Here is a 13,071-nt window from a genome sequence, read left to right as displayed (position 1 = left end):
GGCCCTTTTAATAACTTTTAGTTTCTAAGGTCTTAAGATGGCACAGACCAAATTTGAAGTTGATCGGATGAAATCTCTAGGAGTTTGTCAAAGTACGACATTTGGAAATGGCCAAAATTGCAGTAATTTTGAACTTTCAAAACAAAATGGTAGACTTTCTGTTGGGTTTAGGTTATGGCTCCAATTAGCTTTTTTGTACGTCTTGACACGCTACGCACGTTTAATACGTAGCAAGGTTTAATTTTGTAGGGGGCGCTAGCGAACCATTTTTGTCTGCCTATTCCTGAAACCCTTAAATACGTACATTTTCACCAGACTTGATTCGACTGCCAATTTTGGTGAGTTCCTCCGGCATCATTTGCATTTGCATTTCAGTTTCAATAGGGCCTTCGCCGCTATCACTGCTCAGGCACTAAAGAATAAACCAACAAAACCACCAATATTTATTGTTGCAAATGAACCCTTTAAGTACATACATGAGTAGAGGTTCTTCTTCCCTTCTCGATAATGTTAATGCAGGAGCAGCCGGTGCTGCTGTGCACCATCATCTATTTTGCCCACCTTGTTTTATGCTTATTTGATTCACGGAAATGTGCGTGAGATGCCTCTCTGGGAGGAAGTGCAATAATGAAAAATGTAAAATGTATCCTTGGAGATAAACATTGATAAATTTGAATTTGTCTTTTGCTAATGTCAGCTCAGGTACTGGTCATCTGTGTATTATGCAATAACTTGTAACTGAGATATATGGGACGCCTGATGCTTTGGATGATGGGAGACTTTCTAACAACGTAAGAATGAGATTATTTCATTTCAAACTTTGTGTGTGTGTGTGTGTGTGTGTGTTTTAACATCATTGTACAACAGGCAGTAAATCAGCAGGGACAGTGGGCATCTGGAGACTGAGATGGACAGTGTTATTATCTGTTATTAAGAGTGACAGCTCCCAATGGGATGCATGTAGCACAATGGCTTTACATGCACACAAACCCACACACACAAACCCACACAAACCCACACAAACCCACACACACCCACACACACCCACACACACACACACACACACACACACACACACACACATACACATACACATACACACAGGGGACTGGTGAGTCACCTCGGAGCAGTCCAAACCCAATCACCAACAGGGCCAAATCACCCTCCTCCACCCAGAGACATGCTCTATGGCTCTCTTGCTTTACACTTTAAGTTTGTCTCCATCGCTGTCTTAGCTCCTCTCTCTCTCACTATCATCTCTGCCTCTGGTTCATTATCTCGCTCACTCATTCCCTCATCATATTCCCATTGCACTTGCTTTTATATAATTCTAACCATCACCCTCCCTCCCTCCTCTCACGCCCTTTACATATTCCAACAGCTTTAAGCTGGTTCTGATTTATTCACTTATTCTATTTGCACGATTTATACTTTTCTTTTCTTCCCATTATTTTTCCACTCACATATTTCTCCTCTTTGCTTAATTTACAGCACGATTCTCACAATGGCCGAGTGTAAATGTAGACTTTGTGAACCACCCAGCATGCTGCTTGTTCTCTCTCCTTCTGCCCTTTAGTCATTAGCAAGATATTAATTTTCTCCTTCTCGAGCTCCTCTCCTTTCCTCTCTAATTGGCTGGTTTTCAGTTGTTTGTGGGCTGTAAGGGGAGTATTATGCTCTGTGGGGGAGGATGGAGAGTTGGTGGTCAGTTTTTTGATTGTTTTTGAATTTAGTTTAGTTTATTATGGTTTACGTATGTTGATTTTCTGTAATCTGAAAATGGTCCAATAAAAGGACTTTGAAAACCAAACCTCTCTTCCCTCTCCTCTCCTCTCCTCTCCTCTCCTCTGTGTGTGTGTGTGTGATAAAGAACGAAATCTGATGTCTCATGAGTGTCTTTTTATGAGTGTGTGTATCTTTGTGTGACAGGCAGCAGGATACAAAATGAAGCTCTTTTGTTTTGCATCTTCAGGCAAGTTGTGAGAGAAATATTATTAAGTGGGGAATAGAACACCACAAGACGAGCAATCAAGAGTGTTTTGATACTAAATCAAGAACGACGTCAAATGTTTGTTTATTTGGCTTGCTCCCTCACTCTCTAGGTCTCTGTTAGTCTGTGTTGTCCCTAGATTAGCAGTAGTCCAGTCATAGCTTAGTTACCATAACTAGGCAAGGATTTCTCAACATGTTGAAGCAGTGTGCATGGGGCTACAATAAGGTTTCCCAAAAACATGTTGTATTTATTAACGTTTCCAAAACCAAGAACACATGGATATGGGAAAATTCACAATACAGCAACCCCAGCCAAGCCCATTAACCATAATATTATAGCACAAATGTTATATTTACCAAATTCAACTCAAAGTCCACAACGCCTCTTCCACTTAAACGTTAAAACGTTAAAACAGACACATTGTTTGAAAATACAACTTTGTCTTGATAAGCGTATGTAAGCTAAGTAACCATGTTAATTTAAAAACAAATAGTCTGATCTTACATTTTTCCTTATTGTGGTTATAGTACTGGGACTTCAATCACAACTACTTTAACTTTAATATCATGTATTATATGGATCCCTGACTTTTTGTCTTGGACATACAGATTTAGCCTCAGTGATGTAGCAACATCATGAGGTATGTAGCCCTTTTAATGGGCCGTTAACTGGTAACACTGAAAAATTTAGGGACAGGGTTTTCAACCAACTCATTGAGCTAATGTTAACTTTATTAGCTCGCTAGCTACAGCTGATAAAATCTGCTGATGAAAGTTGTCATTTTACCTGACAAAGTTGACAGCAACAGACAATAAATTAGAAGCCTGTTTTTTTTTTACCGGACTTCTATGAAACATCAACGTAGCTATAGTGAATTAATTCTTCATGTGATGGCCTAATAAACAGAACAGAAGCGTTTCCATGAACAAACTGGATGTAGGATGATATTCCCGCTCTGCAGCCTCTTAGCTCAACTAAAGGAATGGATTTCAACACAAAGACTGCATCTTAAATCTCACCAAGAGGGGAACTGAATGTTTTGACTTCATTTGTCATGAAAAAATAAATAAAAGACTTTATTGAAAAATACTGAATATAGGCAAAAACTCAAAAGCTGATGGTCGGGCATAGACATTTAAGAGCCCATGTTGGTCACATGAACGCATTCTTTTCTCTTTTCTCTCTGTTGGTCTTGCCTTAATTGGAATTGTATCTCCACTCCTCATTTTGACATTCAGATGTGCTTGACTGGTAAAGGTTGAACACGATACCTCTGCCCCGCCTTCGGAGGTAATACATTATCTCTTTCATTTGCTTTGTCTCCACCATCTCTTTCACTGTCTTTTCCACCTTTTATCCTTCTTTCAGTCTCCCTCACCCAGATCCCAGTCACGTCACAAAGTTCTAACTCAAGACTCAACAGCTCACAAATTAGTTTTCTCTTGTTTCTCTCAGGCTTCACTTCAAACCTCATATTGCAGCCTACATCTACATCTCTGCTTTTTAATACACCATCATTATCCACTCCACTTTTCTCTTTTTTCTGTTTGCATCCCTGCCCTCTCTCTCTCTCTCTCTCTCTCTCTCTCTCCCTCTCTGTCTCATGTCTCTTTGTCAGTTACATTGGATTACATGGCTTTGTCTTTGGCTTTAATCTCATATGCCTCCTGTCTTGTTTGTGTCTTTCAATTCAATTCAAATATATGCATGTTTCAGTGATATGAAAAGAAGGTTCATGTTGCCAAATAAACTTAATAACTTTAACCAGCATAACATTATATAGAACATAGTGGTATATAAACAGCAGTTAAGTGAAAAGTAATAAAAACTGCTGGTAAAACAGCTGACAAAATATGTGTATGTATATGTGTATGTATAGGAATTCTTTTCTGATTTGATCCCACCTTTTCAAATGGTTATTGGTTACATCTGTGCTTCTGTCTGTTGCTCAGTCTGCCTGACCTTCTCTCATCCTCTCTCATCCTTTTCCCTTGTTCTTCCTTTGTCCATTCATCCTGGCTGGTCTCCCACATTTGACCTGAAAAACAGCCGAGCCAAAAACACCTTCCCCTGCATATACATCTCTTCATCCCTCATTCTCTCCATTTTCCCCGTCTTCCTCCTCCTGGACTTTATCTCGCTACTTTGTGGCGGTGCTGTGAGCTGCCCCTATGTGTGCTGTATCTAGTCAGTATTATCTCCACTGTTTCACCTAAGCATCAGGATGAAGTCCTTGACACCCCACAGTATCTTTTCTTTTACTCTGCCAAAAACTAGGCATGGCTTCCACCTACGACTGTCCTGTCCTCTCCCACTTGGTCTGTCTGTCTTTGCATTGTTGATATGCATGTTGACTAGAACATGAAGAGGGTCCACTGCTCCACCACTGCTGTCCAAATAGAAATCTTTATAATTGTATGGGTGAATTAATCTGTACGTAAATGTGTGTATGTCCACCTAAGCACCTGTTATAACAGATGCAAAAACAAACAGTGAGAGAGAGGATGTGTAAATGTGCATGCCCCTTGTGTGTGTTTTTCTGCTAAAATGTATTTGCTCATTAATGGGTGGGCACTCAACAAAGTGCATTTGCAAGTGTTCAAGCTTGTGTAAGTGAGTCTGTGTGTGAGGGAGTGAGTGATATCCTCTGCCTCACTCCTCCACCATAACCCACCCTCCTTCCCCCACATCCCACACTCTGTTGCCCGGCCCAAGTGGCCCCTCCTGGGATATTATTACTACCTACACCTGTCTCCCTCCTTATCTTCCTTCCCTCTTCTGCCCTTCATCAGACATGCCCAGTCAGACAGCTAAAGTCACACACACACACACACACACACACACACACACACACACACACACACACACACACACACACACACACACACACACACACACACACACACACACACACACACACACACACAAGCACATGTTCTCTATTGTGTGCAGAGAAAAGAAATGGATAGGTGGTTCTTCACAATTTGTGCACAACATAGACAAGTCTTTTATCAGCAGCCCCACCAACCATATTGCAGTCACACCTTGAATTGAGTGGGACAGAAAAATAAAAATGCACTTACCCCAAATACACACACTGCACATACTGCAAATTATATGAGACACTTGAGTCAAAATAAGAGACAAAAAAGTTGATTAGACAACAACACGAAAATAAATCAATTAAATACTGTCTCTTGGAACAGCTCAGTCCAGGCTTTGGCTCTCAACCACTATCCAGACAGGTTAAGATTTAGAGCCAGACTGACCCCTAGTGGCAAGATTGATAACAACAACAGAATTAAAAGGGTATGTCACACAGAACCCATCTTGATGCACCTTGCATTGCCAGAGTAGGCAATTGAGAAACTGGGAGAGGATCACTAGTTTGGCTCATTTAGAGGCAGGGACATTTTCTGGCAGTCAAAGGTTGTTAAGAAAGACCACAAATAGTTTCTATCTTTAATCACAGCTGTGTTAATGCTGATTTTTGAACTCAGCCTTGATGTTGATCTCAAGAGCAGAGAGAGGAAGTGATAAGGTAACAAAGCTAGATCATACATTTATGATGGAAAGGCCTTTCTTTTGGTGATGATAAGGCACTTCTATCTGCAGGGCCCGGGGTCTTTTCTGTCTCTATTGTGTCTGACTCTCTGGTTCTGACCACAATCCTTCCGACTCTCCATTTTAACTCCATTAGTCTCTGTTCCTATCTGTCTATCTGCTTTTCTGGCAGTTAACTCCGTCTCATTGCACTGCTCTGTCTGTCTGCTCATCACGCTGCCAGGATCTTTGGCTCCATGTGGGCAGCCAAGCAGAACTCACAGCCTCTAAGACCACCGTGCAGCGACTGATCCGAGGAGCTACTGTACATGCACAGCACAGAGGTTCAGGGTAGACAGCATGGGAAAGTAGTCTCCACACACTACAAGTCCAATCACAAACCTTTTATCAGTGATTCCATCTAAGGTGAATGTTCAGCAGGTCCTACACTTGGAAAATGCTCCCAGGCTTCACGTACAAGTGATAGGATTGGGATTGATGATGATGAGTATAATGGCAGTCAAACATCTTGTATATATATATATAATATAATATATATATATATATATAATAACAACAGTTTGTAATAACAATAGAGTGTAAATTGTATTTTCCCCATAGGGGATCAATAAAGAGTAAAAATTACCATTATAGATTTAAGATTACTTTTGGGGCTTTTCCCTATATTGACAGTGGATAGACATGAAAGGGGGAGAGAGATGGGGGACGACACGCAACAAAGGGCTGTAGATTCGAACCCAGACCACTGCAAGACTCAGTCAACATGGGGCGAACGCTCTTACTGGGTGAGCTAGAGGTTGCACAAATTTAACATTGCGTGGTATTATGTGTTATTGCACCAGGTATTTGATCCAGGTGTATAACCAGATAAGAAAAACAGGCTGACAGATATTACCATCTTATTACCGTGGTGGAATGTAAAGTGCTACCAGATTTTCATCAGATTTTGAGAGACTCTAGTCACGCTCATTCCGCTCGTCATTTCCGGGTTAGCACTTCACCAATCACATTGGTCATTTGAGTCCAACTGCCGGCAGTGCCCGTCTTCTGACTGAGCATTTCAGGTCGGCCAAAATTAAAGCCGCCGGCCCCTCCAACACAGAACACACCAAACAGACTCAAGTCAACGAACTCGCCTGACTGTCCGACGGACGATTATAGTAACCCTATAATCGTCCGTCGGACAGTCAGGCAAGTGTGTCAGGGCCATTAGATCCAGGACAAAGAACTGGACTAAAATATCTAAAAAGGTAGGTCTAATTACTAAGTAGCAAAATGTGATGCTAAAAACTACTGTGTGATTTACTGGTACTCCAAACCAGCAACATCAAAAACGCCAACAGCACAAGGATTACATTTATGAGGAGACAGATGTTGACACCTGGAAGCAATTGAATCATGGTTGGAAAGCCTATTGATACAAAGGTAACGATGGGCAAGAATTCAAGTCATACTATGTGCTCATCACTATGAAAAACCAGTAAGGTGAATAATGCAAAATCTGGCTCCACTAAATGTACTGTTTGGTTTTGAACAAGTATATTGCGCTACCTTGGTGGGATGATGACCTGTTGCCAAACTTCCAAAACATCGGAGCTACATGTGACTTATTTAGGCCGAGCTTTCTTGCAACTAGGAAACGTGAACCTTAGCATACTAGAAAAAAAATGCAGTTACATAAACTTTTCCACTCTGGTTAGAAATCTTTATTGGATTTAAAATCTATTGGATTTAGCAGAAATGGTGTACTGTCATCTGTTTAAATCTATACATTCCTCTGAAAAAAGGAATAATGATTTGCGACAGAGAGAGAAACCTCAGAGAGTGCTCATTTTGAAATGAATGATGATAAACAGACTTGCTGAGAGATTCTATCATCAGCCCAAGACGGATTACTTTCCTACATACTGTATATCAGACAATGAAAGATCCACCGTCACTCTGTTTGCAGCTGATGTGAAAGAATGACGCAGACACAACATAGATAAACTGAAATAAAGGAAGGAGGCAGAAGGAGTGATATTCAGATTGATGGGATGTGGGACTTTTTGCAGACTGTGTGCCGATTTGATTGCTTTACAAGCAGATTGATATATGACACAACAACTTGTCAGTTAAAATGCTGAAGTAAAAGTGATAGAATAACAAATTAATTTCTTGTTGCTAATGTGGATGTGAAAGTGAATGAACATAGTCAAGGCTCTGTACTATTGGTTTTATTGTATGGCAGCCTTTAAGTGCAAAATGACTCCTCAGTTAAAATGTGTAATTGACCATTTTTAAAATAGATGACCCTGATAATTGAGTTAAATGCAGCACTTTAGTGCATTCAGCGTACTGGGGGTTGCTATCACCCCATTTTCGGTTGGATGATATTCAATTATCAAATACAACAATAGTCTGTTCATTTAATTTGTCTAACTTAGACTGCTGAAGCCAGAACAAGGACTCTGGATTTAGTTCCCCCTCTTTTAGAGTGTAATTGTGCTCGGAGGAGATTGCTTCGTGCCCAGTAAGAGAAGGATAATGTACACATCATATACTCATAAATATGAACGTATCTTTAAAGGGATCATTGTTCAGTGAAGTCTGCATACTAGCCAAACTGTGGTTACACACAGATGGCTGACATTTGTCATTTGGTACAATGGGTTTGATCACTGTCAACCACCTTGTTGGCTTTAAATCTTGCTTTAGATTAGAAATGGTCGATAAAATCCACTGACTGTAGACTGGCACTTTATTCAACGATGACAAAGTTCTCGTGTCTCAGTAAAACTTACCAAATAGTTGGACTAGCATCAAAAATGTTTGAGACACATTCCAAAAGCTCCTCACTTCTTCTACGTTACAGTAAAGACAACATGGTGCCGGGGAAAAATCCTATTTCCAGATACTTTGGAACTGAATTATTATTTTTTTGATAAGACTGAATTAAGTTCACAATATAATGATGTAGCCACAAGCCATACACATGTCTCCAATGTATGAAGTACACATGTACATATGTTGAGTTAAAAATCAGGTCACCTGTTCCTATTTTTCTGATAATAAATAAAACAACCACAGTAGGGCTATCATGCAGCATGCATAACTCACGTAGTAAAGGCAGGGTTGTACTTGGCTCCCAGGTAGTACGAGTACAAGTTGAACATGCCAATCATGAAGGCCACAAACACCATGATAAAGATGACCATGAACTTGAAGATATCTTTGACTGTGCGCCCCAGTGAGATTTGCAGTGGGCCAAAGCTCTCGTTGGCTGGCAGGATGTACGCGATGCGTGAGAAGCTCAGCACCACAGCGATGGCGTACAGGCCTTCTGAGATGATCTGGGGGTCTGAGGGGCGCCATTTGTTCCTGGCTGGAGGAGAAGAAATAAAAAGAGAAGTGGCTTAGTAAACTGTTAATGTATCATCTGAATGAGCTGCAGCAGAAACCAGAGGTTGATTGTCTAATTTCGAGGGAACTGGTTATTTTCCAATTTGGACAATAAAATAGGTCCCCAGTTCAGATTTCACACAGCTCACACTGAATAAAACCAGATGCATCAACTACATTTATAAACAATCATAATCATCAACAGCTGCATTTGTGGTTTTAGAATTTAAATATTTATTCTTATATAAGACTGAAACACTTGCTCTGAAGGTGTTTTACTATCACACTATTTCTTACTGTGCCATAAAAGGCTATTGTAAAAATCCTGTATTCCTCTGGCTTGAGGAACTTAGCCGTCAGCTGCACATAACTGTTTTCTTATATTTTTTTCGTGGTTATGTACAGAACAGGCTTTTGGTTAGAGCGGGACCTAAATGTTAGCGAGATATTCCTAAAAAGTATAATCTTGGCTCTCAAACATGTGTTTCGATGGAGGAGAAGGACAGATCCAGTAAAGATGTAAGGGGATGAGGGAGGAGGAAAGGCAGTGAGTATGAGATGGTAAAAGTAAAAGAGGCACAGTCAGACATTTAGACGGAGAGGATAATTGAGCCAGATGGAAAAATAAAATACAAAAGAGAATTAAAGACTGCAAACAGAAAAAAAATGTTATACTACACTAATTTGCTGTTAAACTGAGACTGTCTAGGAAAATGAGTAAATATATCACACACAGTGTATGCACTTTTCAGTGCATATATGGAGACGTATTGAGAACAGCTTAAGGGGATAATCAGTGACACTCCAGTAAAGACATTGTCATCTATTTTCTGATATGTCATGACACAGTCAGACCACCAGATGACACCACTGATGAAAGTTTCCTTAGTAGGCCACTAAATAGTGTACAGTCCAGCAGCCAGCAGTAGGTTTTAATATGTTGAAGAGAAGTTTGAGTTCTGGAAGTGAACTAAAAGTTTATATTTTCTGGGATTTTCTGGGATTTCTGTTTTCCCGATTTAATATTCTAAAATGTTTCTAATTAAGGCAGAGAGAGTAGGGAAGGTAGGTATTAATGGTTGTCTGAGGTGATTTTCTTTTATCATTCTAAGCTTAATATATATAGCAATTTTTTTGTTTTTAAATTTACAAAATAACTGTTTTTCTCATCTGTGGAGTTTACACCTACCTGTGTAGCTCCTGTGCACCTCTGCTCTTACTTGTTGGGTATCTTGAGGTAAGTATGCAACAATGACATGTTTATCTAAATGACAAATACGCTCTCATCTTCCAGTGTCACAGCTCAGCTTTTTAGTTATTCATGACATTTTAACGCAAATACTCATCTGATAAACCATATCAGGGACTAATGTAGCACAACAATGATTCAAGCATGAAAGCATTTACATTTCATCGTGTGGTGTCAAATTGTATAATAGATACAAAGTTAAGTGGTTTGACATTTTGTGGAAAAGAAACAATTTTATTTGTCAGATTAAACATACACAAAACAAACACATAATTGTATAGTTATCACAAATAGTAACGAAAAGAGCGCCACATACTGGAACTCTGACTCCAAGTAATCTCTGTAAACACCAGAGAAATATCCTTACCTCTTCAAAACCGTTCATCATATTTTTGGACAAAATGCTTACCGAAAGTGAAGTAGGCAACTTCGTCAGGTAGCGAAGCGTTGCTGAGGTCTTCATCTGGTACGTGCATGTCCACATACTGCTGGGCTTTGGAAGCCTTGAGGAACGCCATGAAGCGTGCTGTGTAGGATGCTACAAAGATGGACAACATGCCAAAGTCCAAAACGTTCCACAGGTGCATGATGTACTCTCTGGGCCCGTCACTCCAGATCTCCTTACATTCCAACCAAATCATACCTAAGGATGGAGGACATACAAATAAACACATGAACAAATGGTGAAAAGATGGGAAATACACACACACACACACACACACACACACACACACACACACACACTTACACTCACTTTGAATCATTCAAATCACTTGTCTATTGTCTCATTGTCTATTTGGAGACAAAACAAGGAGAACATTGCTTACTGAAAAAGGCCCTTGACAATTACTGGGCCTTCAAAGCATGCTGCTGGAATTATAATTACCCTGCTCTACCACTCACTGCACACACACAAACAGACACACAGACACACCACAAGCACCATTACACGTAAACAAATGAAAACAGAACCATATGTGCACCAACATACCACTTACATAACGTTATTAAATGTGTGTGTGTGTGTGTGTGTGCATAGATGAAAGGAAGAACATCAGCAGATGGGAAGCAGCTGAGGTCTGACAGATATTGCCATGGGCTTTTTGTCTGTTGAGCTTGTCTTTGTCTTTCTGTCACCCCCGTCTATCTGTTTCGCCATGCCTGTCTTTTGTCTGCCGTACACTCCACCCCTCTCTTTACTTTCATCTCTCTACCAACAACTCGTTTCTCGCACATATATTTTCTCAGCACCACCTCCAAACATCCCTGCAGCTTATCAGTAGGACTCAACAGGTCTGGCCTGAGTGGCATCCAGCCAGGGAACTTCCATTTGATCTTTGTAAGATAAAAGAGAAATAATTGCTGTGTGGCCATAACCCTAGTTTTCATCAACTTGGTTGGTATGGTGCTGCATTGATCTTTGATTCTGCCTTATATTAAAGTTGGGCATAAAGGTACAGTGTTCACTTTACTAATTTATTGGGGAGTAGTTGTGTGTGTAACTTCACTTTTTTTAAATTTATTTTATTGAACAAAATGTATAAAGAAATTCTACCAGGAAAGTTTTTGCCTTGCCACTTTCATATGCTGCACTAAGGTTATTTCTTATCATTAGATAAGATTAGATTAGATTAGATTAGATAATACTTTATTCATCCCACAGTGGGGAAATTCCCTTATTACAGCAGAAGCGGTTTTCTACAGTAAAAGCAAAAAACAAAACAAACAAACACACAAACAAACGGGCAAAAGACTATTGACCAGATGTAAAGTGGCATCAAATAAAGGTGTTGTAAAGTGCGGTTGCCATAGTAAAATGCTGGAGTATCTGCCCCTACAGTGACTATCTCACATCTATTTGCATTTTAATTGACGGCAACTGTGCAGAATTTTAAACACTGACCCGGTGTGTGTGTGTGTGTATGTTCACCAAGTGTGTGACGAGAAAACTCACCCAACACCCACTTCATGATCAACATCTCAGTCCAGGAAAACTGGGTGGTCTTGACCCTGAACACCTGTCGCGGGTGATCTGTGATGGTCTCATTTGGCAGGTTCTTAACACCCTCAAATCGGTCAGAGGCGTTGACAACAAGCAGACCCAAGAAGATGGTGAAGGAGACAGCGTGGGCCACAAACTTCATGAAGGGGCTTCGCAGGATCTGTCCGAGCTGAAAATGAGAAGATTGAGGATATAATTAGATATATGTTTGTTGTGGCCCCCACTATATTCTGTATTGTACCTTCCAAATGTACAGTGGCTTGCATAAGTTTACACACCCATACTAGAGTTGACTAAAAAGAGTAATAAAATGCCTTAACTATAAAAATGTGTCCACCCTTTAAAGACACCAATTTTTCTTTGTGAATGAATAACGTTTCATACATAAATAAATGTTCTTCCTTAAAATACATGGGGCATAAGTATACACCCCCCTATGTTAAAGTCCCATAGAATCAGGCAGATTTTTATTATTAAAGGCCAGTTATTTCATGAATCCAGGATACTGTGCATCCTGATAAAGTTCCCTTTGCCTTTAGAATTAAAATAGCCCCACATCATCACATGCCCCTCTCCATATCTCATGATTGGCATGGGGTACTTTCCATTAGATCAGCTCTCAATGCAAATCAAACCCGCTATTAGGCTAACTAAACTAAAACCATGCCAATTTCTAGCTATGGTGAAAGTAGGGCTGGGCAATATAGAGAAACTCAAATATCACAATATTTTTGACCAAATACCTTGATATCAATACTACAATATTGTAGTGTTGACTATTGGACTATTGGTTCACACAATATTTACACAATGAGATTTTTGACAAATAATAATCAGTAATGTGGATATACAGTGGGGCTCGAAAGTTTGGGCACCACAGGT

General features: G+C 40.0%; 1 protein-coding gene across 1 annotated transcript in view; it reads right to left on the bottom strand.

The window, feature by feature from the left end:
- trpc7b (transient receptor potential cation channel, subfamily C, member 7b) overlaps nt 1-13,071 on the bottom strand; it is a 63,701-nt gene that overhangs the window by 13,031 nt on the left and 37,599 nt on the right. The window contains exons 5-7 of the mRNA XM_032528395.1: nt 12,142-12,358; nt 10,597-10,830; nt 8,657-8,921 (exon numbers count right to left, since the gene is read on the bottom strand). Coding sequence (XP_032384286.1) covers nt 8,657-8,921; nt 10,597-10,830; nt 12,142-12,358 — 716 coding nt within the window. The remainder of the gene's footprint in view (nt 1-8,656; nt 8,922-10,596; nt 10,831-12,141; nt 12,359-13,071) is intronic.

The sequence above is a fragment of the Etheostoma spectabile genome, chromosome 10 (genome assembly GCF_008692095.1).
Source record: "Etheostoma spectabile isolate EspeVRDwgs_2016 chromosome 10, UIUC_Espe_1.0, whole genome shotgun sequence".
NCBI lineage: Eukaryota > Metazoa > Chordata > Actinopteri > Perciformes > Percidae > Etheostoma > Etheostoma spectabile.
The sequence above is the reverse complement of the archived record's forward strand: the minus strand, read 5'-3'. Positions and strand labels throughout refer to the sequence as shown.